Below are 26,367 nucleotides of genomic sequence, written 5' to 3' on the forward strand. Positions count from 1 at the left end.
ATCCATCCTTCCATCCATCCATCCATCCATCCATCCATCCATCCATCCATCCATCCATCCATCCATCCATCCATCATCCATCCATCCATCCATCCATCATCCATCAATCCATCCATCCATCCATCCATCCATCCATCCATCCATCCATCCATCCATCATCCATCAATCCATCCATCCATCCATCCTTCCATCCATCCATCCATCCATCCATCCATCCATCATCCATCCATCCATCCATCCATCCATCCATCCATCCATCCATCCATCCATCATCCATCAATCCATCCATCCATCCATCCATCCATCTTCCTCCGCTTATCCGGGGTCGGGTCGCGGGGGCAGCAGCTTAAGAAGGGAGGCCCAGACTTCCCTCTCCCCAGCCACTTCTTCCAGCTCTTCAGGAGGAACCCCAAGGCGTTGTCTATAAATGTGCTGTTTTTCAGTTCTTCCCTTATGTTTCTAAGTCCATAAAAGACATATTTCTGCTTAGAAACTTTATTTTAACTCTCCTTAGATGAAAATCATAATATGCAGTTTCCATAGAGACCTGTGAGAAATCTGGAAACTTTCAGATCCTATTTCTGTTTCTCCTCCCACTGTTTTTTCTTCTTCTATCCTCCTGTCACCATAATTTCCCTGAGGGAGTAATCCCAGGGATTAATAAAGTGAGTCTAATGTTTCCCTTTTGTAACTCAAAGATGTTTAAACAGATTCAGCAAAGCTTCACTCAGTCATCAGCTCCGTTTACTGCAAACCTGCGCTTTCCTCCTTCTGTTCTCTGATTGGTCAGTCAGTCTAAAGAATACAGCCACTGGCCAATCAGAATTCAGATGGAGACTACAACGATGTACATGCTGGCCCCGCCCACCTCCTCAGAATGAAGAATTGTAAAGGGGCGGGATCAGGTATTGATTGGCGATCCTCTTCACCAATCAGCAGTTTGAGAGGTTTGGTTTGAGAGGGGCGTGAAGGAAGCCATCTATGTCAAGAGAGAAAAACCAACTTTAAACAGAGGTGGTGGACTCAGATTCCAGCTTCCAAAAACATACAATTCAATCATAGACATGATCCCTTCCAGATATCACCAAACCCCCCACCCCATCACAGAGGAACGAGGGACCTACCCGCCCCAGCCGGTGAACAATACCTCCTTAACGACCAACCCTTAACAATCATAGACAGGTTTCAGGTATTACAGGAGACAATCCCCCCCCTTAATGGCAATCCCCCCTTTAACGACCGACCCCTAGAATCATAGACAGGTTCAGATATTACAGGCTAACGATGGAACTAACGACCCATTCATCGGTTACCATTGCATGTTTCCAAGCGATACAAGGCGTTGTCTATATAAGACTCAAACTCACTGCGGATCCAGACATTTGAATTGAGAAAGCTTCCTGGAGAGGTGGCGAAACGTCTTCAAATCTTGAAAACCAAGTCCAGTGGATTTTTTGAATTTTTACGGAATCAGCAGCGATAACTAACAACCTCTCACGTTAGCTCCTCCCAGAAGAACGGCCATAGGCCCGCCCATATAAAGCAAAATAGCCTATGGGGGCGTTCCTGGTGGGCGGGGCTTCATCTGATCCGACCCATTTTGAAAGTGAACCATCGGCTCCAGTCGCAGCTTCAGACCCAAACATCAACAGTCAGAACCGAGACCCAGAAAGTTCCGGTCCGTGTCCCCCAGTCCCGGGCCTCCTACCCAGTGAGTACCTCCGTCCTTCGCAGCTTAGATCCGGAGAAGGTCCGTTATTACCGGGAGGAATGTGGGGTTCCTGCTGGATTAAAATGGCTGCTGTGGGGTTCGGTCCGGATGGAACCGAACCTCCTGCCGGTTCTGCAGGGTTCTCCTCAGGAACCCAGGGAGGTGGTGGTGTAAACATAAACCGCCCATTGTCCTCAGGGTGGATGCCAGCCAGTAGCCGCATCCCTCACATCCAACACTGACCTCTCCTGGAAATAGACGGGCCCCTCCGTTCATAATGCGCAGCTTCAGTCTCTCTGTGTTTCTGTTGCTTCATGAGGATTATTTCCAGAAGTTAGACTGGTTCCGGTTCCGGTGGTTCCGAGGCGCTGGGTTGGACCGGTTCCCGGGTGGTTCGGTCCGGTTCTGCCTCTGCAGAGGGGGATGGGGGCCGCTCCGCAGAGGGCGGGAAATGGTGGCCCATTGTTCTCCATGCTAGCTGGGCCAGGCTAGCTGCTGCGGCCCGGGAGGAGAAGCAGCCAGCCTGCCGGGGACTGGAGGGTCTGACCCGGTCCAGATTTAGAACCGGGTCCGGAACCAGCACCGGGGCTCTACTGGATCAGAACCGGACCGACTGTAGGCCGGATCCACTGCGGAGCAGAGGGACCCTCAGCCTGGGTCCTTTGTTTAGAAGGAGGTCCCTGATCAGAACCCAGCCTTAGTGGACCGGTACCGGACTGAGGACCGGTACCGGTCTGAGGTCCAGAAAGAAGAGCAGAGCTTCTGTTAAAGAATCAGATTCATTAATGGATAAAATAACGGGAGCAATAACAGTGATGGATCATCTGGACCGTTATCTCCATCCAATCAGGGTTCTGGACCTGGTTCTGATCATGATCCTAGTTCTGATCCTGGTTCTGGTTCTGACCAGATCCATTCTAATATCCATGATTTCTCCAGAAATAGAGAACATAGATCCGTTAGATCAAAGTAGCAGAGGGACCAGAGAGGAAGGCCTGGAAATAAACAAGGAACCAGAAGATCTGATGGGAACCAACCAGAACCGCTGGGTCCAACCAGAACCGCTGGGTCCCACCAGAACCGCTGGGTCCCACCAGAACCCCTGGGTCCCACCAGAACCAATGGGTCCCACCAGAACCAATGGGTCCCACCAGAACCGCTGGGTCCAACCAGAACCGCTGGGTCCAACCAGAACCGCTGGGTCCCACCAGAACCGCTGGGTCCCACCAGAACCCCTGGGTCCCACCAGAACCAATGGGTCCCACCAGAACCAATGGGTCCCACCAGAACCGCTGGGTCCCACCAGAACCGCTGGGTCCAACCAGCACCGGTTGGTCCAACCAGAACCAGAGGATTACCTGGAAATAAACAAAACAGGAATGAAAGGAACCAGAAGATCTGATGGGAATTCAACCAGACCCACTGGGTCCAGTCGGGTTTCCAGTAGTCCTAACTGGTCAGACTGGTTGGTTCAGATCCTGGACGCTCCAGCCATCAATAGATGGAGGCTGGATCTCAGTTCTACTGGTTCCTCTGGTCCATCAGAGTCCAGAACCATCCAGCTGTGGTCGGTGGCGGCGCTCCATCTCTACCTGACTGCTGCTCATGGGCACAGCGGAAGGTTCTGGTCCTGGTCATAGTTTATTCTAGACCAGCTGGATGTATGGCCTATAAGGGCTGCTCCTCCTCCTGCTCCTGCTCCTCCTCCTACTACTCCTACTACTCCTCTTCCTGCTCCACCTCCTCCTACTCCTCCTCCTGCTCCTCTCAGCCTTTCCCTCTGATGTTCTCTGTAGAACCAATGAGTCGTTTAAAATCAAACCCCTCCAACCAGGTTCTGTGGTGGTTCTGTTCTGGACCTGCAGGTTCTGATGTTTCACTAGAGCTGACCTCTGAACCCAGTCCACTCAGTAACACTCAGAACCTGCAGGTGGAGAATAGAGCAGCTGTGATGTCAGAGCGGCGTCTGCGGCGTGGTGGGAGGAGCCGCCTACAGTGGTTCTGAACCTTGGTATTGACCCGTTCACTGGATGGTCAGAGTCCACTCAGGGTTCTGTTCTGATGGTGGTTCTGGGCTCAGTGGATCCCGTTCTGAGATTGTGTCTCCTGCTGACCTTCCTCCCGCTCCTCTTCCTCAGGCCGCCGCCATGATGCGTAAAGACGTGAACAAGCCGAAGGGGAAGACGTCGGCGTACGCCTTCTTCGTCCAGACGTGTCGAGAGGAGCACCGCAAGAAGAACCCGGAGCAGTCCGTCAACTTCGCCGAGTTCTCCAAGAAATGTTCTGAGAGGTGGAAGGTAGGTCCGCTTCTGGTTCTGGTTCTGGAAGCGCTGACCGCCAGAACCGTTCATTAATGGGTTCTGTTGGCTGATCGTTGTTCTGTCGGGTCAATTCTATTCAGTTTATTTCTATAGCTTCAATTCACATCATGTCATCTCAGGTCACTTTCCAGTTCACCAGATCATCCAGTCAGATTGATTCAAAGTTTTCTATCTAAGGAAAACCAGCTGATTGCATCGACTCATTGACTCTTCAGCAATCCCTCACACTAAGCATGCTTGTAGCGACAGTGGAGAGGAAAAACTCCCTTTGAACAGGAAGAAACCTCCAGCAGAACCAGGCTCAGTGTGAGCGGCCATCTGCTGAGGCCCACTGGGGTTCAAGGAGACAGAAGCAGACATAGAAAAAGAAGCATAGATACAAAAGGCAACTGTCAACCAGCTCCACAGGCGGCCCCGTCCAGGAAACACACAGCCAGGCAGACGAGCTCCGAGCCAGCTCCCATGTCAGAGGATGAAGAGAGCACATCCAGTTAGTCACAGTCAGAGAAACAGGACTACACTGGAAAACAGGCCCATCTCCAACATCTAGAAACAAAGGTGTTGATGGCAGCAGCACAGCTGATATTTCTCTCCAGGATGGAGTCACAGCCAAACAGGAACAGACCAGATGAAGCTACTATGAGAAAAAGCAGAGAGAGCAGAACGTTAGAGATTGAACTAATAGATTCTGCAGAGTGGGAGAATAGAGATAGAATGAAGCAGAATGATGAAAAAGGGGTCCCTATGTCCTCCAGCAGTCTAAGCCTATAGCAGCAGAACTATAGAGATAGATCAGGATAACCTGAGCCACTCTAACTAGAAGCTTTATCAAAAAGGAAAGTTTTAAGCCTAGCCTTAAAAGTAGACAGGGTGTCTGCCTCACGGACTAAAACTGGTAGTTGGTTCCACAGGAGAGGAGCCTGAGAACTAAAAGATCTGCCTCCCATTCTACTTTTAGAAATTCTAGGAACCACTAGTAAACCTGCAGATTGAGAGCGAAGTGCTCTGTTAGGAACATAAGGAACAATCAGATCTCTGATATCAGATGGAGCTTGGCCATTTAAGGCTTTATATGTGAGAAGGAGGATTTTAAATTCTATTCTAGATTTAACAGGAAGCCAATGAAGAGAAGCCAGGATAGGCGAGATATGATCTCTCTTTTTCATTTTCATCAGAACTCTGGCTGCAGCATTTTGGATCAGCTGAAGGCTTTTAACTACAGTTTGTGGACTTCCTGATAGTAAAGAATTACAATAGTCCAGCCTTCAAGTAACAAATGCATGGACTAGTTTCTCAGCATCACCCCTGGACAGGAGATTGCTCATTTTTGCAATATTCCTCAGATGAAAGAAGGATATTCTAGAAACCTCTTTGATCTGAGATTTAAATGACAGGTCCTGATCAAAAATAACACCAAGATTTTTTACTTTATTATCTGAAATCAGTTTAATCCCATCCAAATGAAGTGACTGACTAATCAGTTTCTTTTTCAGAGACTCTGGTCCAAAGACTATAACTTCTGTTTTGTCTGCATTCAGAAGCAGAAAGTTAAGAGTCATCCAGGTTTTTCTGTCTTCAGACATGCCTGTAATCTATGTAATGGGTTAGCTTCATCTGGATTATAGACAGATATAGCTGGGTATCATCAGCATAACAGTGGAAATTAATCCCATGCTGTCTAATAACTCTACCGATTGGGAGCATGTATAAAGTAAAGAGAATTGGTCCTAGCACTGATCCCTGTGGTACTCCACAGGTAACCTTTGAGCGTGTTGAAGATCTATCATTAACATGAACAAACTGAATTCGATCAGATAGATCAGATTTAAACCAGTCTAGTGCTGTTCCTTTAATTCCAACAAAATATTCAAGTCTATAACTTCTGTTTTGTCTGCATGCAGAGTCAACATGGTTCCGTTGAATCCTCATTGTTCTGTGGGGTCCTCATGGTTCTGTCGGGTCCTCATAGTTCTGTTGGGTCCTCATAGTTCTGTGGGGTCCTCATGGTTCTGTCGGGTCCTCATAGTTCTGTCGGGTCCTCATAGTTCTGTCGGGTCCTCATAGTTCTGTCGGGTCCTCATAGTTCTGTCGGGTCATTATTGTTCTGTCGGGTCACCGGTGGGTCTGTCAGGTCCTTATTGTTCTGTTGAGTGCTTGTGGTTCTGTCGGGTCACCAGTGGTTCTGTCGGGTCACCAGTGGTTCTGTCGGGTCATTATTGTTCTGTCGGGTCATTATTGTTCTGTCGGGTCCTCATGGTTCTGTCTGGTCACCAGTGGTTCTGTCGGGTCCTCGTGGTTCTGTCGGGTCCTCGTGGTTCTGTCGGGTCCTCGTGGTTCTGTCGGGTCATTATTGTTCTGTCTGGTCACCAGTGGTTCTGTCGGGTGCTTATTGTAAAGTCGGGTCACTGGTGGTTCTGTCGGGTCCTCATAGTTCTGTCGGGTCGTTATTGTTCTGTCGGGTCACCGGTGGTTCTGTCGGGTCATTATTGTTCTGTCGGGTCACCGGTGGTTCTGTCGGGTCATTATTGTTCTGTCGGGTCACCGGTGGTTCTGTCGGGTCCTCATGGTTCTGTCGGGTCCTCATGGTTCTGTCGGGTCCTCATGGTTCTGTCGGGTCATTATTGTTCTGTCGGGTCACCGGTGGTTCTGTCGGGTCATTATTGTTCTGTCGGGTCACCGGTGGTTCTGTCGGGTCCTCATGGTTCTGTCCGGTCACTAGTTGTTCTCTCGGGTCCTCATGGTTCTGTCGGGTCACCATGGTTCTGTCGGGTCATTATTGTTCTGTCGGGTCCTCATGGTTCTGTCCGGTCACTAGTTGTTCTGTCGGGTCCTCATGGTTCTGTCCGGTCACTAGTTGTTCTGTCGGGTCCTCATGGTTCTGTCAGGTCACTAGTTGTTCTGTCGGGTCCTCATGGTTCTGTCAGGTCACTAGTTGTTCTGTCGGGTCCTCATGGTTCTGTCTGGTCACCAGTGGTTCTGTCGGGTCCTCATGGTTCTGTCAGGTCACCAGTGGTTCTGTCGGGTCCTCATGGTTCTGTCCGGTCACTAGTTGTTCTGTCGGGTCCTCATGGTTCTGTCCGGTCACTAGTTGTTCTGTCGGGTCCTCATGGTTCTGTCGGGTCCTCATGGTTCTGTCGGGTCACCGGTGGTTCTGTCGGGTCCTCATGATTCTGTCGGGTCACCGGTGGTTCTGTCGGGTCACCGGTGGTTCTGTCGGGTCACCGGTGGTTCTGTCGGGTCACCATGGTTCTGTCGGGTCATTATTGTTCTGTCTGGTCACCAGTGGTTCTGTCGGGTCACCATGGTTCTGTCGGGTCATTATTGTTCTGTCTGGTCTCCAGTGGTTCTGTCGGGTCACCATGGTTCTGTCGGGTCCTCATGGTTCTGTCGGGTCCTCATGGTTCTGTCGGGTCCTCATGGTTCTGTCGGGTCATTATTGTTCTGTCGGGTCGTTATTGTTCTGTCGGGTCCTCATGGTTCTGTCGGGTCATTATTGTTCTGTCGGGTCATTATTGTTCTGTCGGGTCCTCATAGTTCTGTCGGGTCGTTATTGTTGTGTCTGGTCCTCATGGTTCTGTCGGGTCACCGGTGGTTCTGTCGGGTCCTCATAGTTCTGTCGGGTCGTTATTGTTGTGTTGGGTCCTCGTGGTTCTGTCGGGTCCTCATGGTTCTGTCGGGTCACTAGTGGTTCTGTCGGGTCCTCATGGTTCTGTCGGGTCATTATTCTGTCTGGTCACCAGTGGTTCTGTCGGGTCATTATTGTTCTGTCGGGTCACCGGTGGTTCTGTCGGGTCATTATTGTTCTGTCGGGTCACCGGTGGTTCTGTCGGGTCATTATTGTTCTGTCTGGTCACCAGTGGTTCTGTCGGGTCATTATTGTTCTGTCGGGTCACCGGTGGTTCTGTCGGGTCATTATTGTTCTGTCGGGTCACCGGTGGTTCTGTCGGGTCATTATTGTTCTGTCGGGTCACCGGTGGTTCTGTCGGGTCATTATTGTTCTGTCGGGTCACCGGTGGTTCTGTCGGGTCATTATTGTTCTGTCGGGTCACCGGTGGTTCTGTCGGGTCATTATTGTTCTGTCGGGTCACCGGTGGTTCTGTCGGGTCATTATTGTTCTGTCGGGTCACCGGTGGTTCTGTCGGGTCATTATTGTTCTGTCTGGTCACCAGTGGTTCTGTCGGGTCATTATTGTTCTGTCGGGTCATTATTGTTCTGTCGGGTCACCGGTGGTTCTGTCGGGTCATTATTGTTCTGTCGGGTCACCAGTCGTTCTGTCGGGTCACCAGTGGTTCTGTCGGGTCCTCATGGTTCTGTCCGGTCACTAGTTGTTCTGTCGGGTCCTCATGGTTCTGTCGGGTCCTCATGGTTCTGTCGGGTCCTCATGGTTCTGTCGGGTCCTCATGGTTCTGTCGGGTCCTCATGGTTCTGTCGGGTCCTCATGGTTCTGTCCGGTCACTAGTTGTTCTGTCGGGTCCTCATGGTTCTGTCGGGTCCTCATGGTTCTGTCGGGTCACTAGTTGTTCTGTCGGGTCCTCATGGTTCTGTCGGGTCCTCATGGTTCTGTCAGGTCACCAGTGGTTCTGTCGGGTCCTCATGGTTCTGTCCGGTCACTAGTTGTTCTGTCGGGTCACCATGGTTCTGTCCGGTCACTAGTTGTTCTGTCGGGTCCTCGTGGTTCTGTCCGGTCACTAGTTGTTCTGTCGGGTCCTCGTGGTTCTGTCCGGTCACTAGTTGTTCTGTCGGGTCCTCATGGTTCTGTCGGGTCATTATTGTTCTGTCGGGTCCTCATAGTTCTGTCGGGTCGTTATTGTTGTGTCGGGTCCTCATGGTTCTGTCAGGTCACCGGTGGTTCTGTCGGGTCCTCATGATTCTGTCGGGTTACCGGTGGTTCTGTCGGGTCACCGGTGGTTCTGTCGGGTCACCATGGTTCTGTCGGGTCATTATTGTTCTGTCTGGTCACCAGTGGTTCTGTCGGGTCACCATGGTTCTGTCGGGTCACCATGGTTCTGTCGGGTCCTCATGGTTCTGTCGGGTCCTCATGGTTCTGTCCGGTCACTAGTTGTTCTGTCGGGTCATTATTGTTCTGTCGGGTCACCGGTGGTTCTGTCGGGTCATTATTGTTCTGTTGGGTCACCAGTGGGTCTGTCGGGTCATTATTGTTCTGTCGGGTCATTATTGTTCTGTCGGGTCACCAGTCGTTCTGTCGGGTCACCAGTGGTTCTGTCGGGTCCTCATGGTTCTGTCCGGTCACTAGTTGTTCTGTCGGGTCACCAGTGGTTGTGGAAGCTCAAGCTCATTGGTAGAATTCTCTTATGATAGAAAGAAGGCTGACGATTCACTCCATTGTCTCCGGAGGGGGGAAACATTTATTTACAAAACCGAATTCATACAGCTGTCTTAAACACTTCATACATCCAGCGCTATGTCCTCACATCTGTAGTTTTCCCCCACCTTCAATACATTGAGGGCGGGCTTTTATAGGCTCCACAACGCACTGTGTGGATGCACGCGCGCGACTGGACGCTCTGAAGAACCTTCTGGAAGTTCTTGTCCTGTGACCCGATTGCATGCGCGTGGGCCTTAACGACCCTGTTTTGCAAAGACTTGTGACTTCCAGCTTGTAAACATCCTGTTTTCATGTTGCAATCTCTGTGTTGCTAAGTAGGCATAAGGTCAGAAACAGGACTGCATAACGCAGTACAACTGCTTCCTTGTTTGGAAAGCCAGCCAGCATTAGAGACTTTATTATTGCTAAGACTCATACTTGAACTTCAAGATGTACTGTTTTGTTGCTAAGTAAGTATAGGTCCATGTTGTAGGATATATTCTGATTCTGATTTCTGATATAAGACAATAAAACTGCTACCATATTCCCCCCTGTATTTCATTGCAGATGAAATATTTTGTGACGTTACATGGTGATGTGAATACTAAGCGAATAAGTGCACTTACAGGTGTGTGAAGTTTAAGTGAAAAAAAACGAAATATTAACGTTACGGACACAGCCTGATATGGATGGAAGTTGGGGGATACAAACCTTTAAATGAAACCATTAACTAACCATTACTGAGTATCATAATTAATAATAAAAGTCAGTCAGAAGTCAGTCAGTCAGTACTCCTCTAAACAGCCTGCTATGGATGGTTCACAATGTGAAATAATAAAACAGTAATACAGGTTATAATGCAAAGCAATGGCATGTTACAATCATCAGGTTTATATTTGCAGAATACAAGAATAATCAATAATTGTGTTGTCTTCTTTCCTGTTGAAAAAAAATCAAAAATATAGTTCTTTCACTTCAGGGCTCTGTCCTTGGCTTTTAAAGGCATGAACACAGGATCAGTGGTTCCCGCCTTTAGTATTTTGCAGGCGGAAGTCAAAAGGTTTGCAGTTTTTTCCCTGGGGTCCCCGGTCTTTCCCAATCCATCCCCTCAAAAGGGTTTAAGACAAAAAAAAACCCACAATTAGGGGTTTTTTTAAACAGCAAATAAAAACAAATTAATAGACAATATTATTCTATTTTTTTCCCCAATTTTTTGTTTACAAAAGTGTTTGACTTTTTCTAATTCACTTGGAGAGGGTTCCCTTTCCCCCCTTGTGATGCTTTCTCAAATCTGACCCTTTTGGTCGCCCCCATCTCCCGGGTTTTCGCCCCTTTTGGTTTTGGGCATTCTTTGACGAGTAGCTAGAGTTCGTGGTCCTTTGTCCTTTCATTATCTTTGATGTACCTCCCTTATTTTTGGGGAGTTCAGTCAGTCTGCTCCTTGGTTGTCGTGGTCCCCTGGGCCTGCATATCATTTATGTGTCCGGGGCTTATGCTGATCCGGGGTAAGGGCGGGTCCTTTTCCAGTACCCTTTAAAAATCTCACATAGATGTGCCCCGGAGGAAAGAAAAACAAAACCAAAGTATCTTGAAACAAAAATTAGAGATGAAAAACACATCCTGTTCTTCATGAGTCCATTTTTCTTGAAAAACCAAAATGTTCAAAAAAAAAAATAAGGGGAACTTTTTTGTTTAAATTAAAAAGTCCCTTTGGTTTTTTTTGGGTTTTTATTTCTTTTTAAATTAAAATTTTTATTAATATTTCCAAAAAATCCCCAAATTTAATCTGTACAAAAAAATTTCTAGGGGAAATTAACCTTTTCGGGAAAAAAGGGAAATAAATCATGTAAAAACGATTTTTAGGTTTTCCCAGATTGGACCTCGGGGCCCAAAACCCAAAAAACAAAAAGCTTTCTTTTTTTGGATCATCTTCCCGGGTGAAAAGAAACATGAAAAAAATTACAATCATAAAAACCTTCCAAAGAAAAACAAAAAACAGGAGAAAATTTTAAATCAAAGAAATGGAAAGTCCAACCCTTTTCTTTTGCAACCCGGTTGTTACAGCTTAAAAAATGCTCCCCATTATTTCAGGGAATTTCTTAAAATTTAAAAATCCCTTTTTAAAACACAGTAAGTGTTAGAGGGGAATAAAAATGAAATTAAATTCCCCATTTTTTTTCCTTTTTAAGGTCCTTCTCAATCAAGAGTTCCTGGGCCCTTTTTTCCTCGAAATGTTCAATCCCCAATTATATTTTAATGCCCAAAAGGAAAAAAAAAAAAAAAAACATGAGTAAAAAAAAAACCCGTAGTTTGAATTTAAAATGGCCCCTTTAAACGGGTTTCCTCTTAAAAGGGAATTAGATTATGAAAAAAAAAGACAAGAAATAATATAGTAAAAACCGGGCTCTAGCCCCCCAGGTTTTTCTTCTCAGGCTCCTGGGCGAAAATGGGCCCTCGCCATTTTGTCACGGGGTGGGGGTTTTTCATCGGGGGGCCCATTTTGGTGATCCTTGCTCTAAGAAAATTTTAAACATAAAAAATATTGTTCTTTTTTAAACTTAGCCTTTGTTCCAATTTTGTTAACCGGGTTTTTTCATGCAAAGAGTATTTTAAAAAAGGGACTAAGTTTTTTGCAGACAATTAGTAAAAAATGAGAAAAAAAGAAAAAAAAAACCCCTTTTTCCTCTGGAAAGGCAAGTTGAGTGCCATCCCTTATTTTTTAAAAACCCAAAATTTCTGCATTCTGGCTTTCTGAGCTTTAAACAACACTTGTAAAGACTTTTTTGATCTGGGGATTTATTGGACGGGTTTAAAACCCAATTGGATCCAAAATTCTCAACTTACATAATTTTCCCTGAATTTAAATTTCTTAAGGGCTTTTCCATTTGAAAAGCCTGTTTTTTTTCAGTTTTTTAAATGTTAGAAAATGTATTAAAAAACTGTGGGGAATCTGCGTTTCGTATTGGGGACTAAAAAATTATGCTTAATTTTTTTATCTTTTTTGTGTAAATTTCTGATTTCAAAATTTTAAACTAACCCTTTGATTTTTGGAAAATTTTTTCTGCAGAGATACATTTTTACTTTTACAAATTTTTTAATGTTTACCCTGTTAGATATTAGTTGGCTGGGGTACAGAAAAACCAGGAATGAAAACCCTTTTAAGGTTTGTACTTTTCGTCTTGGATATTCATAAACAAGTTAGTGTGCCCACTTTAAATTAATAACTCTTGTGGTTCTTTTCCCAAAGCTAGAAAAAAAAAAAAATTTTGTTTTTTTTCCCCTGTGGATTTTGGGGTAAAGTGTGGGGAAACGGGCACAAAGTTGCTTAATCGGGACTGGAAGGGCGAGGGACTTTTCCGGGTCTTTTAGGGAAAAGCAAGAGAGAGGGGGACAGAAAAAAAAAGTTTTTGGAAACACAAAGAAAAATTTTAAATGAAAAGTTTTTAAACATTTTTTTTTTGGCTTTGGGGCCTAGAACTTTTATTTAGTTTTGTTTTCCTTTTAATTTTTTTTGGTCATCTCCTTTTAGGTTTTGATCTGTCTCAAATTTTACTCTTTGTGCGGGAAACATTTTTTAATTTAGTTTTCACTTAGAATCATCTAAGGAAATCAAAAAAAACATTTTAAACCCTTTTCCTTTAAAAATTAATATAATCGGTCTTCAACTTCTTAAACCCCCGGGGGAATTGTTTTTTGTTCTGCTTCAACTTTAAATTATTTTCCCCTAAAATTTATATTATATAAAATTGAAGAAATTTACTTGTTGTCTCACTTTAGGATGTAAGAGTTTTATTCAAAATCCAAGTAACTTTTTTTAAAAAAACATTTCAAAACTTATTTTTTCTATTTTGTATTTTTACTGGTAAACCCCCTAGCCCTGAGGGTGGGGGGAAAAAGTCAAACTTAAAAAAACCCACCGGGGGTTTTATTATTTTAAAAACTGGGCCCCTAAAATGTTGATTTTTTTAGTTTTATTTAACATTTTTCAGAGGTAAATCTAGTGTTTTTAAATTTAAAGGGATTCTTTGGAATTTTTTTAAAATCTCAAATTTTTAGGGAAAATTTTTTGTTTTTAAAATATTTCCCATAGGCTTCTCCCTAAAAAAATTTTTTTAAAAAATTTTTTTTAATGTTGTAGACAGTTTAATTTAAGTTTTCCTGATTTTTTTTATTTTTTTGGCAGCTTTTTTTTTGAATTCTCAATATTTATATTCAATTAATTTACGGGGTAAAACATTTTAAATTTTTTACATTTTTACTTTTTTTGCCTTTTTTAATCATGGGTTGGTTCATATTAAAGGGTTTCTTTTAATTAATTTGAATCATGCCCTTATTTTTAACATATTTCACAAAATTTTCACAGGGTCTTTTCTTTTGATTTAGTTTTAAAATTACTATGACTGTTTTTTTTAAAATCACAAATTTTGGGAAAAGCACATCAAAAAGTATCAGCACCCGGACCCTTTTATGTAATATCCTTTAAATTAGGTTTCCTACCTTACTTTGCATTTGGCAAAAAACCGTGGGGTTTTTTCCCCTTTTCAGAAAAGGTTTCAGGTTTAGCAGGTCTGTGAAGAAAAAAAAAATTTAATTTGCAATTAATTAGTACGTTGTTAATGCGAATGTGCGATTTAAAACATGGTCCAAATTGTGTCCTGAAATTAAGGGGGGGCTGACCCTTTGTACTTAAAATAACTGGTTGGGAAATTTTTTGATCTTTTCCTTTTAAAACCTTTGATAAATTTTAATACTTTCATTTTATCCCCCTTAAACAGGAAAAAATAGTCATAAGGGAAAAAAAACTGATTTTTTATTATTTAAAATTTTAAAATTTTTTAAATTTCCCACTGTTGGCTGAACTTTACAAATCTACCCGGGTTTGGTTTTTTAAAATTTAAACTTTTAAAAAAAAAAAAAAAAACAAACTAAAAGGGAAAAAAAGGTTAAAAACAGTTCCCCAAAGGGGGATTCAGGATGAAAACCTTTTGAAATTTGTTTTTACATATTTGGCAAAAAGTAAAAATATTCTAAACTTTTGAAGCTTATTAATTATTTGCTTTTAGTTTTCCCAATATTAATTCAGTCTTTGTAAAGTAAACATCAGCAGGTTTACACAGAATGTCGGTGTGAGTTCTGTCCCCCAAAGCTGGAAACATGTTGTTCTAAGATGAACAGAAAAAAGAAACGAAAAGAAAAGAAAGGACAAAATCTTACTCTAATGTTATTAACTTATCTAAATGTCAGTGTTACTTAATTCTAATTGCATGAACTGATCAGCATGTTTTCTCTAAGTCCTAAAATGTCTCTGCTAAATGTGATATGAGATATTCTTCCTCATGCTGGTTCTAAGTCTCATAATGTGCTCAGCAAACTTCACATCACTCTATATTAAATACTGACCATATTTTGTTAAGCGTTTGTTTTAGAAAGTATCTGAACCAGAACGTAATGCATTATGATGTTACAAAATAGTTTTGCTATAAAGAAAATCATGACAAGGTTTGGAATGCAAGTTTATATTAAGATAATCACAACTGCTCTAAGGCGTTGATTACAAATTTTGATTGTATTCAGTTTTCAATAGATGCTTTAGAATTAGAAGTACAGTTAAACCTATAGGTTGTTTTGTAAGACAGAATAGAAATTATTTTAGACACCATGTAAATGTAAATGTTTTGCTGATCTCTGCTGTTGCACATAAATAAACCATAATTCACTTACTCTGACCATAAAGCTGTGTTAATTTGAGTATCTGATGTGTTTGGTTTTTTGCAGCTTCTTCACGTCCAGCAACCAGCGACAGAAACATCTCCTATTTTGGCCGAGCTTAATAATTAATTAAAGTTTTATTGATCTCAGCAGTGGCTGCCATCGTTGGGCACCAGAGAGCAATCAGGGTTAAGGGTCTTGCTCAGAGACCCAGAGTGGCAGTCTGTGGACAAGGGTTTCGAACCCGCAACCGCAGGATTCCAAGCTCTATGCCCCAACCACAAGGCCAGCACTTCCCTCCAATCTTTTCATGTCAGCTGCAGCACTTTCTAGTTCTGCCAGTGTTCTTTGCTCGAGCCGCTTCGGCTAGATGACCGTGATTCATCCAGTCTCCGCCTCATTCGGTCTCGGCTGCACGGCTTCAGTTCACAAGGCTCACCTCGGCATTTAGTGATCAGCTGGTCACAAGTCTGGACGACTCTCATGCAGCTCCGAGCCCCCCCTGGGCTCAGGGCACCGTATCCTAACCTTTCAGCCAAACTCATCTAACTCCTGTGTCTACATACCATTTTCATTACTCTGTAAAGTGCCTTGAGATGACATGTGTTGTGAATTTGGCGCTATATAAATAAACTGAATTGAATTGAATTGTAAATAATAATGCATGTTATTTATGACATTTTATGTTTAAGACAAGCACAATACTGTTTTAGGTTTAATTAAATTCTCCATGTAAATATTCTGCCTTGTTAATTGTTTTATGAAAAAACAATTTATAAATCATAATTTTCCCATAGCAAAACCACTTTCCAGCTTTTGCTTCAAGGTGTTAAAAGGACTTCATTTTATTTATCTCTTACCCCTAATAATTGTTGAGTTGTATTTGTTCTATCAAGTTTCATCAAAAGTTAATTTACATTAAAAAAAATCCTTAGCATAAATGTAACTTGCTCTTTTTGAAAATTCACCTTTAAGTATTGTTAATAATTAGTGTTTCACTTATTCACTTTGCTACAGTAAGACCAACATAACTCAGGAGTAATCTAATTCTGTCATCTATGTGCAAAGGAAGGATTTGTCTAATCATATGGGGTTTATCATAATCAAATATAAGCTTAAAAATCAGTCTCTTTACATGCCGTACACAATATCATTCTAGTGTAACAATCAGTACATTGTTTTCAGTTAAAAATGCTTCTAAACCCTCGGGCCCTAATTCTATTTTGATCGCCCCTGCTTAAACTCTGGTAACTGTGCTTCTCCTTCTGTCTCTCAGTGACACAAGCAGCTGTGTGTGTTTCAGGCATAATGTGTGTGTGTAGAAAATGTGTGTGTGTTGAGTTTCCGTTTGCCTCGGGACAGAATTCAGAACCATTTTTGGACCTTACTGTTGGGCGGGAGGTGGGAGGGGGGGTTTACAGAACTTTTAGTACAAATTGATTTTCTAACTTTAACATGTTAATTTCAAGACATAGTAAGATGTAAATATATTAATCAATATATTTCTTATAAAATCGACCATAGTTTTTCACTTTTTTATAAACATTTGAAAAAAGAGGATCAACACTTTGAATCAATAATTTCAGCTCCTCTAAAGGTTCACCTCCAGAAATCACAGAAACATCGGTAGCATTTGCAAAACAACATAAACAAAATATAACTAAAACCAAACACTTTATAATAGAAAATGTCTAGACCAGATCCTATTTCTTGTGCTCATTATTTGTATTTTCTTTTTTATAAAGTTTTGTCATTGTTTGTCTTGTAGTGTTTTCTGATGACTTTGGTCCCACTCATTACTGAATTACTCAAAACGCATCCAACTAGAATGTGCAGAAATTGGACTTTTTCAGCAACAGGTTTCCTGCATACCTTTCTTATCATATGTCCGGACGTGGATGCATAGAGAGAATCCAGTTCTTCATGGGATTTTATGTTTATTGCCATATTAATCTATGTTTTAACATAACTGTAATCTAATTATCTGCTGTTTAATTATCCTATTGATCTGTTTATACTGAAACATAATAGAACAAATATTTTATACCCCAGACGGACATGTTGACATTGAACAAACAACATAGAACAGACAGACAGACAAAGAACATAAAGACAGACAGACAGACACATGCCGGCTTCTAACATAGTTTTGTTTATAATAATATATAATCCTATTTAACAGATACAGAACGTCGTGGCATTTTTAAGCTTCCAGCGTGTGTGTGTGTCAGCGCACACACACAGACAGGTTCATAAGAGGAGAGAAGAAAAGGGAGGGGGCTTTTGCTAAGAAAAACTTGTTTTGAAACTTTTTTAGATGTTGTCGTACAAATTTTGAAACTTCTCTTATATCCACTGTTTACGTAACAAATTGTTTTGTAATAACTAACGACTTTTCGGCCAAGTATGTTTAAAGATTGGGCACAATTAGGCCTTTTCTGTTAGAACAAACAACTGGACACCCATTTTTCATGCAGGTCAGCTATTAGAAAATGTGACGCAGTTACAATTGAAGTGAAAGCAGACGTCTTTTGCAGATATAAAGTGATCACTTTCTTTCTTTTGTTTAGTCTTTTATGTTTTTAGTTTTTTATTTATCCAATTCTTTTCTCTGTTAACTTTATCTCTTTATTTTTTTTTTACTTATTTTTTTTTTTTTTTTTTTTTTTTTTTTTAGACTCTTGAATACCAACCTTATTGCCTCGGGACACTGTTTTTCAGCCGAATTAAATTACAGTGAGTGATTAAGCAGATCCGATTACAGATCTGAATGAGGTCTTAAATTTAAACAGATGTTTTAGTGCGCACTTAGATTTCTTATCACCACACACTCTTGCAAACAGCACCAGTCATATAATCACAGATTCATACAGAGTCACACAGAGCTCTTTAGACATTCATCCCATTACATGCCATGGCAATTAACCGGTTGTGCACAGAATTCTTTAACTTCATAGACCCAAGCAGCCAATATAAACTGATTTGCATGCACTTTTAACTCTTTTTTAACAACTTTTGGTCTAACATCATCAACACAGAGCCACACTGCTCTCTGTTGCTTCTTTCTCCGGAGATAAACAACAGCAACATACGAGATCTCAATACAGTCCTCTAGACTCAGGCCTACAACAACAGCCCTTCAGGCTCGGTCGAACTGCAACTCGGCGACATATAGGAAAGTTATTTCCTCACTAGAATGAGATATACATATTAGTTGCATCATTCATAATGATACATCACTTATAATCCGTGACCGCCAGTTTCCACCAATTTCTATAAAGTTATGGTGCAATCTCGCTTCAGCAGATTACTATTAATCATCCAAAAACAAAAATCCGAGCCAGTTCTCGACAGCTACTATTTATCTCAAGATGCCAATTTATGCTGCAGCACATCCGGTGACAGAAAGGTGAATCGCTTAAATTAATTCAGTAGCCAGTAAGAGCCTTCTGCCTATACTAATTAATAAATAGGAGGGTAAATTTAACTTACCTCTCCTTTTCCTTAGTTTTTCCTTGTTTTCACCCGGGAGGTCCTGATTCAATTCAATGCGGCCAAAATGCACCAATTGTGGAAGCTCATTGGTAGAATTCTCTTATGATAGAAAGAAGGCTGACGATTCACTCCATTGTCTCCGGAGGGGGGAAACATTTATTTACAAAACCGAATTCATACAGCTGTCTTAAACACTTCATACATCCAGCGCTATGTCCTCACATCTGTAGTTTTCCCCCACCTTCAATACATTGAGGGCGGGCTTTTATAGGCTCCACAACGCACTGTGTGGATGCACGCGCGCGACTGGACGCTCTGAAGAACCTTCTGGAAGTTCTTGTCCTGTGACCCGATTGCATGCGCGTGGGCCTTAACGACCCTGTTTTGCAAAGACTTGTGACTTCCAGCTTGTAAACATCCTGTTTTCATGTTGCAATCTCTGTGTTGCTAAGTAGGCATAAGGTCAGAAACAGGACTGCATAACGCAGTACAACTGCTTCCTTGTTTGGAAAGCCAGCCAGCATTAGAGACTTTATTATTGCTAAGACTCATACTTGAACTTCAAGATGTACTGTTTTGTTGCTAAGTAAGTATAGGTCCATGTTGTAGGATATATTCTGATTCTGATTTCTGATATAAGACAATAAAACTGCTACCATATGGTTCTGTCCGGTCACTAGTTGTTCTGTCAGGTCACCAGTGGTTCTGTCGGGTCCTCATGGTTCTGTCGGGTCCTCATAGTTCTGTCGGGTCGTTATTGTTGTGTCGGGTCCTCATGGTTCTGTCGGGTCACCGGTGATTCTGTCGGGTCCTCATGATTCTGTCGGGTCACCGGTGGTTCTGTCGGGTCACCATGGTTCTGTCGGGTCATTATTGTTCTGTCTGGTCACCAGTGGTTCTGTCGGGTCACCGGTGGTTCTGTCGGGTCACCGGTGGTTCTGTCGGGTCACCGGTGGTTCTGTCGTGTCCTCATGATTCTGTCGGGTCACCGGTGGTTCTGTCGGGTCACCGGTGGTTCTGTCGGGTCGTCATGGTTCTGTCGGGTCGTCATGGTTCTGTCGGGTCACCAGTCGTTCTGTCGGGTCACCATGGTTCTGTCGGGTCACCATGGTTCTGTCGGGTCACCAGTCATTCTGTCGGGTCACCATGGTTCTGTCGTGTCCTCATGGTTGTCGTGTCCTCATGGTTCTGTCGGGTCCTCATGGTTCTGTCGGGTCACCATGGTTCTGTCGGGTCACCATGGTTCTGTCGGGTCACCATGGTTCTGTCTGGTCACCAGTGGTTCTGTAGGTTCACCATGGTTCTGTCGGGTCACCATGGTTCTGTCGGGTCACCATGGTTCTGTCGGGTCACCATGGTTCTGTCGGATCACCAGTGGTTCTGTCGGGTCCTCATTGTTCTGTCGGGTCCTCATGGTTCTGTCGGGTCCTCATGGTTCTGTCGGGTCACCATGGTTCTGTCGGGTCATTATTGTTCTGTCGGGTCACCAGTCGTTCTGTCGGGTCCTCATGGTTCTGTCGGGTCACCAGTCGTTCTGTCGGGTCACCATGGTTCTGTCGGGTCACCATGGTTCTGTCGGGTCCTCATGGTTCTGTCGGGTCCTCATGGTTCTGTCGGGTCACCAGTCGTTCTGTCGGGTCACCATGGTTCTGTCGGGTCACCATGGTTCTGTCGGGTCCTCATGGTTCTGTCGGGTCACCAGTCGTTCTGTCGGGTCACCATGGTTCTGTCGGGTCACCATGGTTCTGTCGGGTCCTCATGGTTCTGTCGGGTCACCATGGTTCTGTCTGGTCACCAGTGGTTCTGTAGGGTCACCATGGTTCTGTCGGGTCACCATGGTTCTGTCTGGTCACCAGTGGTTCTGTAGGGTCACCATGGTTCTGTCGGGTCACCATGGTTCTGTCGGGTCATTATTGTTCTGTCGGGTCACCATGGTTCTGTCGGGTCGTCATGGTTCTGTCGGGTCACCATGGTTCTGTCGGGTCACCATGGTTCTGTCGGGTCCTCATGGTTCTGTCAGGTCACCAGTGGTTCTGTTGGGTCCTTATTGTTCTGTCAGGTCACCAGTGGTTCTGTTGGGTCCTTATTGTTCTGTCGGGTCACCATGGTTCTGTCGGGTCCTCATGGTTCTGTCGGGTCCTCATGGTTCTGTCGGGTCACCATGGTTCTGTCGGGTCACCATGGTTCTGTCGGGTCACCGTGGTTCTGTCGGGTCACAGTGGTTCTGTCTGGTCACCGTGGTTCTGTCGGGTCACCGTGGTTCTGTCGGGTCACCGTGGTTCTGTCGGGTCACCAGTGGTTCTGTCGGGTCACGTCTCCTCCTGTGTTCCAGGCTCTGTCCCCCGGGGAGAAGAAGCGTTTCGAGGACATGGCGAAGGCCGACAAGGTTCGCTACAACCGAGAGATGAGGGACTACGTTCCTCCTAAAGGCTTCGGCAAGAGAGGCCGCAAGAGGAAAGACCCCAACGCCCCCAAGAGGCCGCCGTGAGTACTGCTGCTGTCGCCATTCTGATGTCCCTATCCTCTCTCCGTGGTTCTGATGTCCTCCCCCCTTTCTCCGTGGTTCTGATGTCCTCCCCCCCCTCTCTCCGTGGTTCTGATGTCCTCCCCCCCTCTTCGTGTCTCTGACGTCCCCTCCGTGTCCCTGTGGTTCTCTGTTGTTCTGACGTCCCCTCCGTGTCCCTGTGGTTCTGATGTGCCCTCCGTGTCCCTGTGGTTCTGATGTCCTCTCCGTGTCCCTGTGGTTCTGATGTCCCCTCCATGTCCCTGTGGCTCTGACGTCCCCTCCGTGTCCCTGTGGCTCTGACGTCCCCTCCGTGTCCCTGTGGCTCTGACGTCCCCTCCGTGTCCCTGTGGTTCTGACGTCCCCTCCGTGTCCCTGTGGCTCTGACGTCCCCTCCGTGTCCCTGTGGCTCTGACGTCCCCTCCGTGTCCCTGTGGCTCTGACGTCCCCTCCGTGTCCCTGTGGCTCTGACGTCCCCTCCGTGTCCCTGTGGTTCTGTGGCTCTGACGTCCCCTCCGTGTCCCTGTGGTTCTGACGTCCCCTCCGTGTCCCTGTGGTTCTGAGGTCCCCTCCGTGTCCCTGTGGTTCTGATGTCCCCTCCGTGTCCCTGTGGTTCTGATGTCCTCTCCGTGTCCCTGTGGCTCTGATGTCCTCTCCGTGTCCCTGTGGTTCTGATGTGCCCTCCATGTCCCCTCCGTGTCCCTGTGGCTCTGATGTCCCCTCCGTGTCCCTGTGGCTCTGATGTCCCCTCCGTGTCCCTGTGGCTCTGACGTCCTCTCCGTGTCCCTGTGGTTCTGACGTCCTCTCCGTGTCCCTGTGGTTCTGACGTCCTCTCCGTGTCCCTGTGGTACTCTGTGGTTCTGACGTCCCCTCCGTGTCCCTGTGGTTCTCTGTGGTTCTGATGTCCCCTCCGTGTCCCTGTGGTTCTGACGTCCCCTCCGTGTCCCTGTGGTTCTGATGTCCCCTCCGTGTCCCTGTGGTTCTGATGTCCTCTCCGTGTCCCTGTGGCTCTGATGTCCTCTCCGTGTCCCTGTGGTTCTGATGTGCCCTCCATGTCCCCTCCGTGTCCCTGTGGCTCTGATGTCCCCTCCGTGTCCCTGTGGCTCTGATGTCCCCTCCGTGTCCCTGTGGCTCTGACGTCCTCTCCGTGTCCCTGTGGTTCTGACGTCCTCTCCGTGTCCCTGTGGTTCTGACGTCCTCTCCGTGTCCCTGTGGTTCTGACGTCCTCTCTGTGTCCCTGTGGTTCTGACGTCCCCTCCGTGTCCCTGTGGTTCTGATGTCCCTGTGGTTCTGACGTCCTCTCTGTGTCCCTGTGGTTCTGACGTCCTCTCTGTGTCCCTGTGGTTCTGATGTCCCCTCCATGTCCCTGTGGTTCTGATGTCCTCTCCGTGTCCCTGTGGTTCTCTGTTGTTCTGATGTCCCCTCCGTGTCCCTGTGGTTCTCTGTTGTTCTGATGTCCCCTCCGTGTCCCTGTGGTTCTCTGTTGTTCTGATGTCCCCTCCGTGTCCCTGTGGTTCTCTGTTGTTCTGATGTCCCCTCCATGTCCCTGTGGTTCTGATGTCCTCTCCGTGTCCCTGTGGTTCTCTGTTGTTCTGATGTCCCCTCCGTGTCCCTGTGGTTCTAATGTCCTCTCCGTGTCCCTGTGGTTCTGATGTCCCCTCCGTGTCCCTCTGGTTCTGACGTCCCCTCCGTGTCCCTCTGGTTCTGACGTCCTCTCCGTGTCCCTCTGGTTCTGACGTCCTCTCCGTGTCCCTCTGGCTCTGACGTCCCCTCCGTGTCCCTGTGGCTCTGACGTCCCCTCCGTGTCCCTGTGGCTCTGACGTCCCCTCCGTGTCCCTGTGGCTCTGATGTCCCCTCCGTGTCCCTGTGGCTCTGACGTCCTCTCCGTGTCCCTGTGGTTCTGACGTCCTCTCCGTGTCCCTGTGGTTCTCTGTGGTTCTGACGTCCCCTCCGTGTCCCTGTGGTTCTGATGTCCCCTCCATGTCCCTGTGGTTCTGACGTCCCCTCCGTGTCCCTGTGGTTCTGACGTCCCCTCCATGTCCCTGTGGTTCTGACGTCCTCTCCGTGTCCCTGTGGTTCTCTGTGGTTCTGACGTCCTCTCCGTGTCCCTGTGGCTCTGACGTCCCCTCCGTGTCCCTGTGGCTCTGACGTCCCCTCCGTGTCCCTGTGGCTCTGACGTCCCCTCCGTGTCCCTGTGGCTCTGACGTCCCCTCCGTGTCCCTGTGGCTCTGACGTCCCCTCCGTGTCCCTGTGGCTCTGACGTCCCCTCCGTGTCCCTGAGGTTCTGATGTGCCCTCCGTGTCCCTGTGGTTCTGACGTCCTCTCCGTGTCCCTGTGGTTCTCTGTGGTTCTGACGTCCCCTCCGTGTCCCTGTGGTTCTGATGTCCCCTCCATGTCCCTGTGGTTCTGATGTCCCCTCCATGTCCCTGTGGTTCTGACGTCCTCTCTGTGTCCCTGTGGTTCTGATGTCGTCCCCTCCGTGTCCCTCTGGTTCTGACGTCCTCTCCGTGTCCCTGTGGCTCTGACGTCCCCTCCGTGTCCCTGTGGTTCTGACGTCCCCTCCGTGTCCCTGTGGTTCTCTGTGGTTCTGACGTCCCCTCCGTGTCCCTGTGGTTCTGATGTCCCCTCCATGTCCCTGTGGTTCTGATGTCCCCTCCATGTCCCTGTGGTTCTGATGTCCCCTCCGTGTCCCTGTGGTTCTGACGTCCTCTCTGTGTCCCTGTGGTTCTGATGTCGTCCCCTCCGTGTCCCTCTGGTTCTGACGTCCTCTCCGTGTCCCTGTGGCTCTGACGTCCCCTCCGTGTCCCTGTGGCTCTGACGTCCCCTCCGTGTCCCTCTGGTTCTGACGTCCTCTCCGTGTCCCTGTGGTTCTGACGTCCCCTCCGTGTCCCTGTGGTTCTGATGTCCCCTCCATGTCCCTGTGGTTCTGATGTCCCCTCCGTGTCCCTGTGGTTCTGATGTCCCCTCCATGTCCCTGTGGTTCTGATGTCCCCTCCATGTCCCTGTGGTTCTGATGTCCCCTCCATGTCCCTGTGGTTCTGACGTCCTCTCTGTGTCCCTGTGGTTCTGATGTCGTCCCCTCCGTGTCCCTCTGGTTCTGACGTCCTCTCCGTGTCGCTGTGGCTCTGACGTCCCCTCCGTGTCCCTGTGGATCTGACGTCCTCTCCGTGTTCCTGTGGTTCTCTGTGGCTCTGACGTCCCCTCCGTGTTCCTGTGGTTCTCTGTGGTTCTAACGTCCCCTCCGTGTCCCTCTGGTTCTGACGTCCTCTCCGTGTCCCTGTGGCTCTGACGTCCCCTCCGTGTCCCTGTGGTTCTGACGTCGTCCTCTCCGTGTCCCTGTGGTTCTGACGTCCTCTCCGTGTCCTGCAGGTCGGCGTTCTTCGTGTTCTGCTCCGAGTACCGTCCCAGCGTGAAGCAGCAGTACCCGGGTCTGTCCATAGGGGACTGTGCTAAGAAGCTGGGGGAGATGTGGAGCAAACTGGTCCAGTCTGAGAAGCTGCCCTACGAGGAGAAGGCCCAGAAGCTGAGGGAGAAGTACGACCGGGTAAGACCAGAACCGCCCGACGGGTCAGAACCGCTCCCACGCACGCCGCTGATCCCTCCCCCTCTCACCCACAGGACATGGTGGCGTACCGCGGGGGAGGAACCTTCGCCAGGAACCCGGACGCTGCTGCCCAGGGGGCCGAGGAAGAGGAGGATGAGGAGGGAGAGGAGGATGAGGAGGAGGAGGAAGATGACGAGTAGAGAGGAAGAGGAGGGATGGTGTGTTTGAGAGGAACCAGTCTGGTTCCAAACGGGTCAGGGACTGAACCCTGGTAGACCGGATCAGAACCCTGCTAGACCGGATCAGAACCCTGCTAGACCGGATCAGAACCCTGCTAGACCGGATCAGAACCTTCCTCTGAGGCTGCTTCTGTTGGGTCCACTTGGTTCTGCAGTACCACTGCTCCACCAGCAGGAGGAGGCAAACAGGCAGGACTGGCTGCCCTGATGGGACCTGGAACCAGACCTGTGTGATCCAGGTCTCGTTCCAGGTCCTGACCTGGAACCAGAACTGGGTGATCCAGGTCCAGGCCTGGAACCAGACCTGTGTGATCCAGGTCTCGTTCCAGGTCCTGACCTGGAACCAGAACTGGGTGATCCAGGTCCAGACCTGGAACCAGAACTGGGTGATCCAGGTCCAGGGTCCTCCAGGCTGCTCAGAACCTCTGGTATGTTTGTATTAAACTGAATCAGAACCTGAACTGGTCTCTGGGAGGTCCAGTAGCAGGGGTGGAGCTGGTTCCCTCAGGAACAGAACCCGCTCTAAAGGGGCCGGTAGGTCCGACCTGTCAAATGATGTCATGTTGGATGGAGTCTCCATGAGGACAGAATGTCCACCGGAGACCTAGGGACAGTTTTAACTACATGGAAGGGGGCGGGGCCATAGCAGGCCCCGCCCCCTTCCATTCATTGGTAGAGGACATCATAGCTGACCTATCCTGGACTCTGATGGGTTCTGATCAGATCACACCTTTACCGGGTCCAACAGAACCAGTAGACCTGGTTCAGTTATCCACCCAGATCCACTCTGATAACTACACCAGAACCACTGAGGTTCTGATCATGGACCCAGTAGCAGACGGACCCATTGACCTGGTTCTGGTTCTGAATCGGTAGCAGACGGAACCATTGACCTGGTTCTGGTTCTGAATCGGTAGCAGACGGACCCACTGACCCGGTTCTGGTTCTGAATCGGTAGCAGACGGAACCAGTGACCTGGTTCTGGTTCTGAATCGGTAGCAGACGGACCCAGAGACCTGGTTCTGCTTCTGAGCCGGTAGCAGACGGACCCACTGACCCGGTTCTGGTTCTGAATCGGTAGCAGACGGACCCAGAGACCTGGTTCTGCTTCTGAGCCGGTAGCAGACGGACCCACTCACCCGGTTCTGGTTCTGAATCGGTAGCAGACGGACCCAGAGACCTGGTTCTGGTTCTGAGCCGGTAGCAGACGGACCCACTGACCTGGTTCTGGTTCTGAATCGGTAGCAGATGGAACCAGTGACCTGGTTCTGGTTCTGAATCGGTAGCAGACGGACCCGGTGTTCCGGGTCTGACCAGGCTTCCTGGTTCGGACCGGTGACCCAGTTCTGACCCGGTGCTGGTTCCCCTTAAGCCACCTGTCCCTGTGTGAGTGTGAACGGTGTGAGTGACGTAGCCCCGCCCTCCTCCCTGTTGCCATGGTGACCCCTCCCCTTGGTGTTTTTGTTCTTGTTCTGTCACAGTAGAAACTGCAGCTTTTATAATAAAACTACCAACTGCA

General features: G+C 47.0%; 2 protein-coding genes across 13 annotated transcripts; both read left to right on the forward strand.

The window, feature by feature from the left end:
* The first annotated feature begins 1,554 nt into the window (after positions 1-1,554).
* Positions 1,555-26,367, forward strand: LOC119794935 (high mobility group protein B1-like). 10 transcript variants are annotated; one of them, XM_038302757.1, is made up of 7 exons: positions 1,555-1,711; positions 3,850-4,008; positions 20,895-21,046; positions 24,435-24,609; positions 24,684-25,087; positions 25,133-25,210; positions 25,244-26,367. In XM_038302757.1, the coding sequence occupies exons 2-5, from the start codon at positions 3,859-3,861 to the stop codon at positions 24,807-24,809; spliced, it is 603 nt and encodes a 200-aa protein (XP_038158685.1). In that variant the 5' UTR covers positions 1,555-1,711; positions 3,850-3,858; the 3' UTR covers positions 24,810-25,087; positions 25,133-25,210; positions 25,244-26,367. The 10 variants fall into 10 exon arrangements, with proteins under 10 accessions (XP_038158685.1, XP_038158671.1, XP_038158701.1 ...); XM_038302743.1 differs by having other exon boundaries at positions 25,133-25,165; positions 25,211-26,367; XM_038302773.1 differs by having other exon boundaries at positions 24,684-24,880; positions 24,923-25,087; positions 25,178-26,367.
* On the forward strand, positions 1,718-3,843 carry LOC119794916 (acidic proline-rich protein PRP25-like). Of its 3 annotated transcripts, none has more exons than XM_038302684.1 (2): positions 1,718-3,399; positions 3,451-3,843. In XM_038302684.1, the coding sequence occupies exon 1, from the start codon at positions 2,497-2,499 to the stop codon at positions 3,349-3,351; it is 855 nt and encodes a 284-aa protein (XP_038158612.1). In that variant the 5' UTR covers positions 1,718-2,496; the 3' UTR covers positions 3,352-3,399; positions 3,451-3,843. The 3 variants fall into 3 exon arrangements, with proteins under 3 accessions (XP_038158612.1, XP_038158629.1, XP_038158620.1); XM_038302701.1 differs by lacking the exon at positions 3,451-3,843 and having other exon boundaries at positions 1,718-3,029; positions 3,086-3,443; XM_038302692.1 differs by lacking the exon at positions 3,451-3,843 and having other exon boundaries at positions 1,718-2,696; positions 2,735-3,443.

The sequence above is a fragment of the Cyprinodon tularosa genome, unplaced genomic scaffold (assembly GCF_016077235.1).
Source record: "Cyprinodon tularosa strain WSP-4 unplaced genomic scaffold, ASM1607723v1 ctg1131, whole genome shotgun sequence".
Lineage (NCBI taxonomy): Eukaryota > Metazoa > Chordata > Actinopteri > Cyprinodontiformes > Cyprinodontidae > Cyprinodon > Cyprinodon tularosa.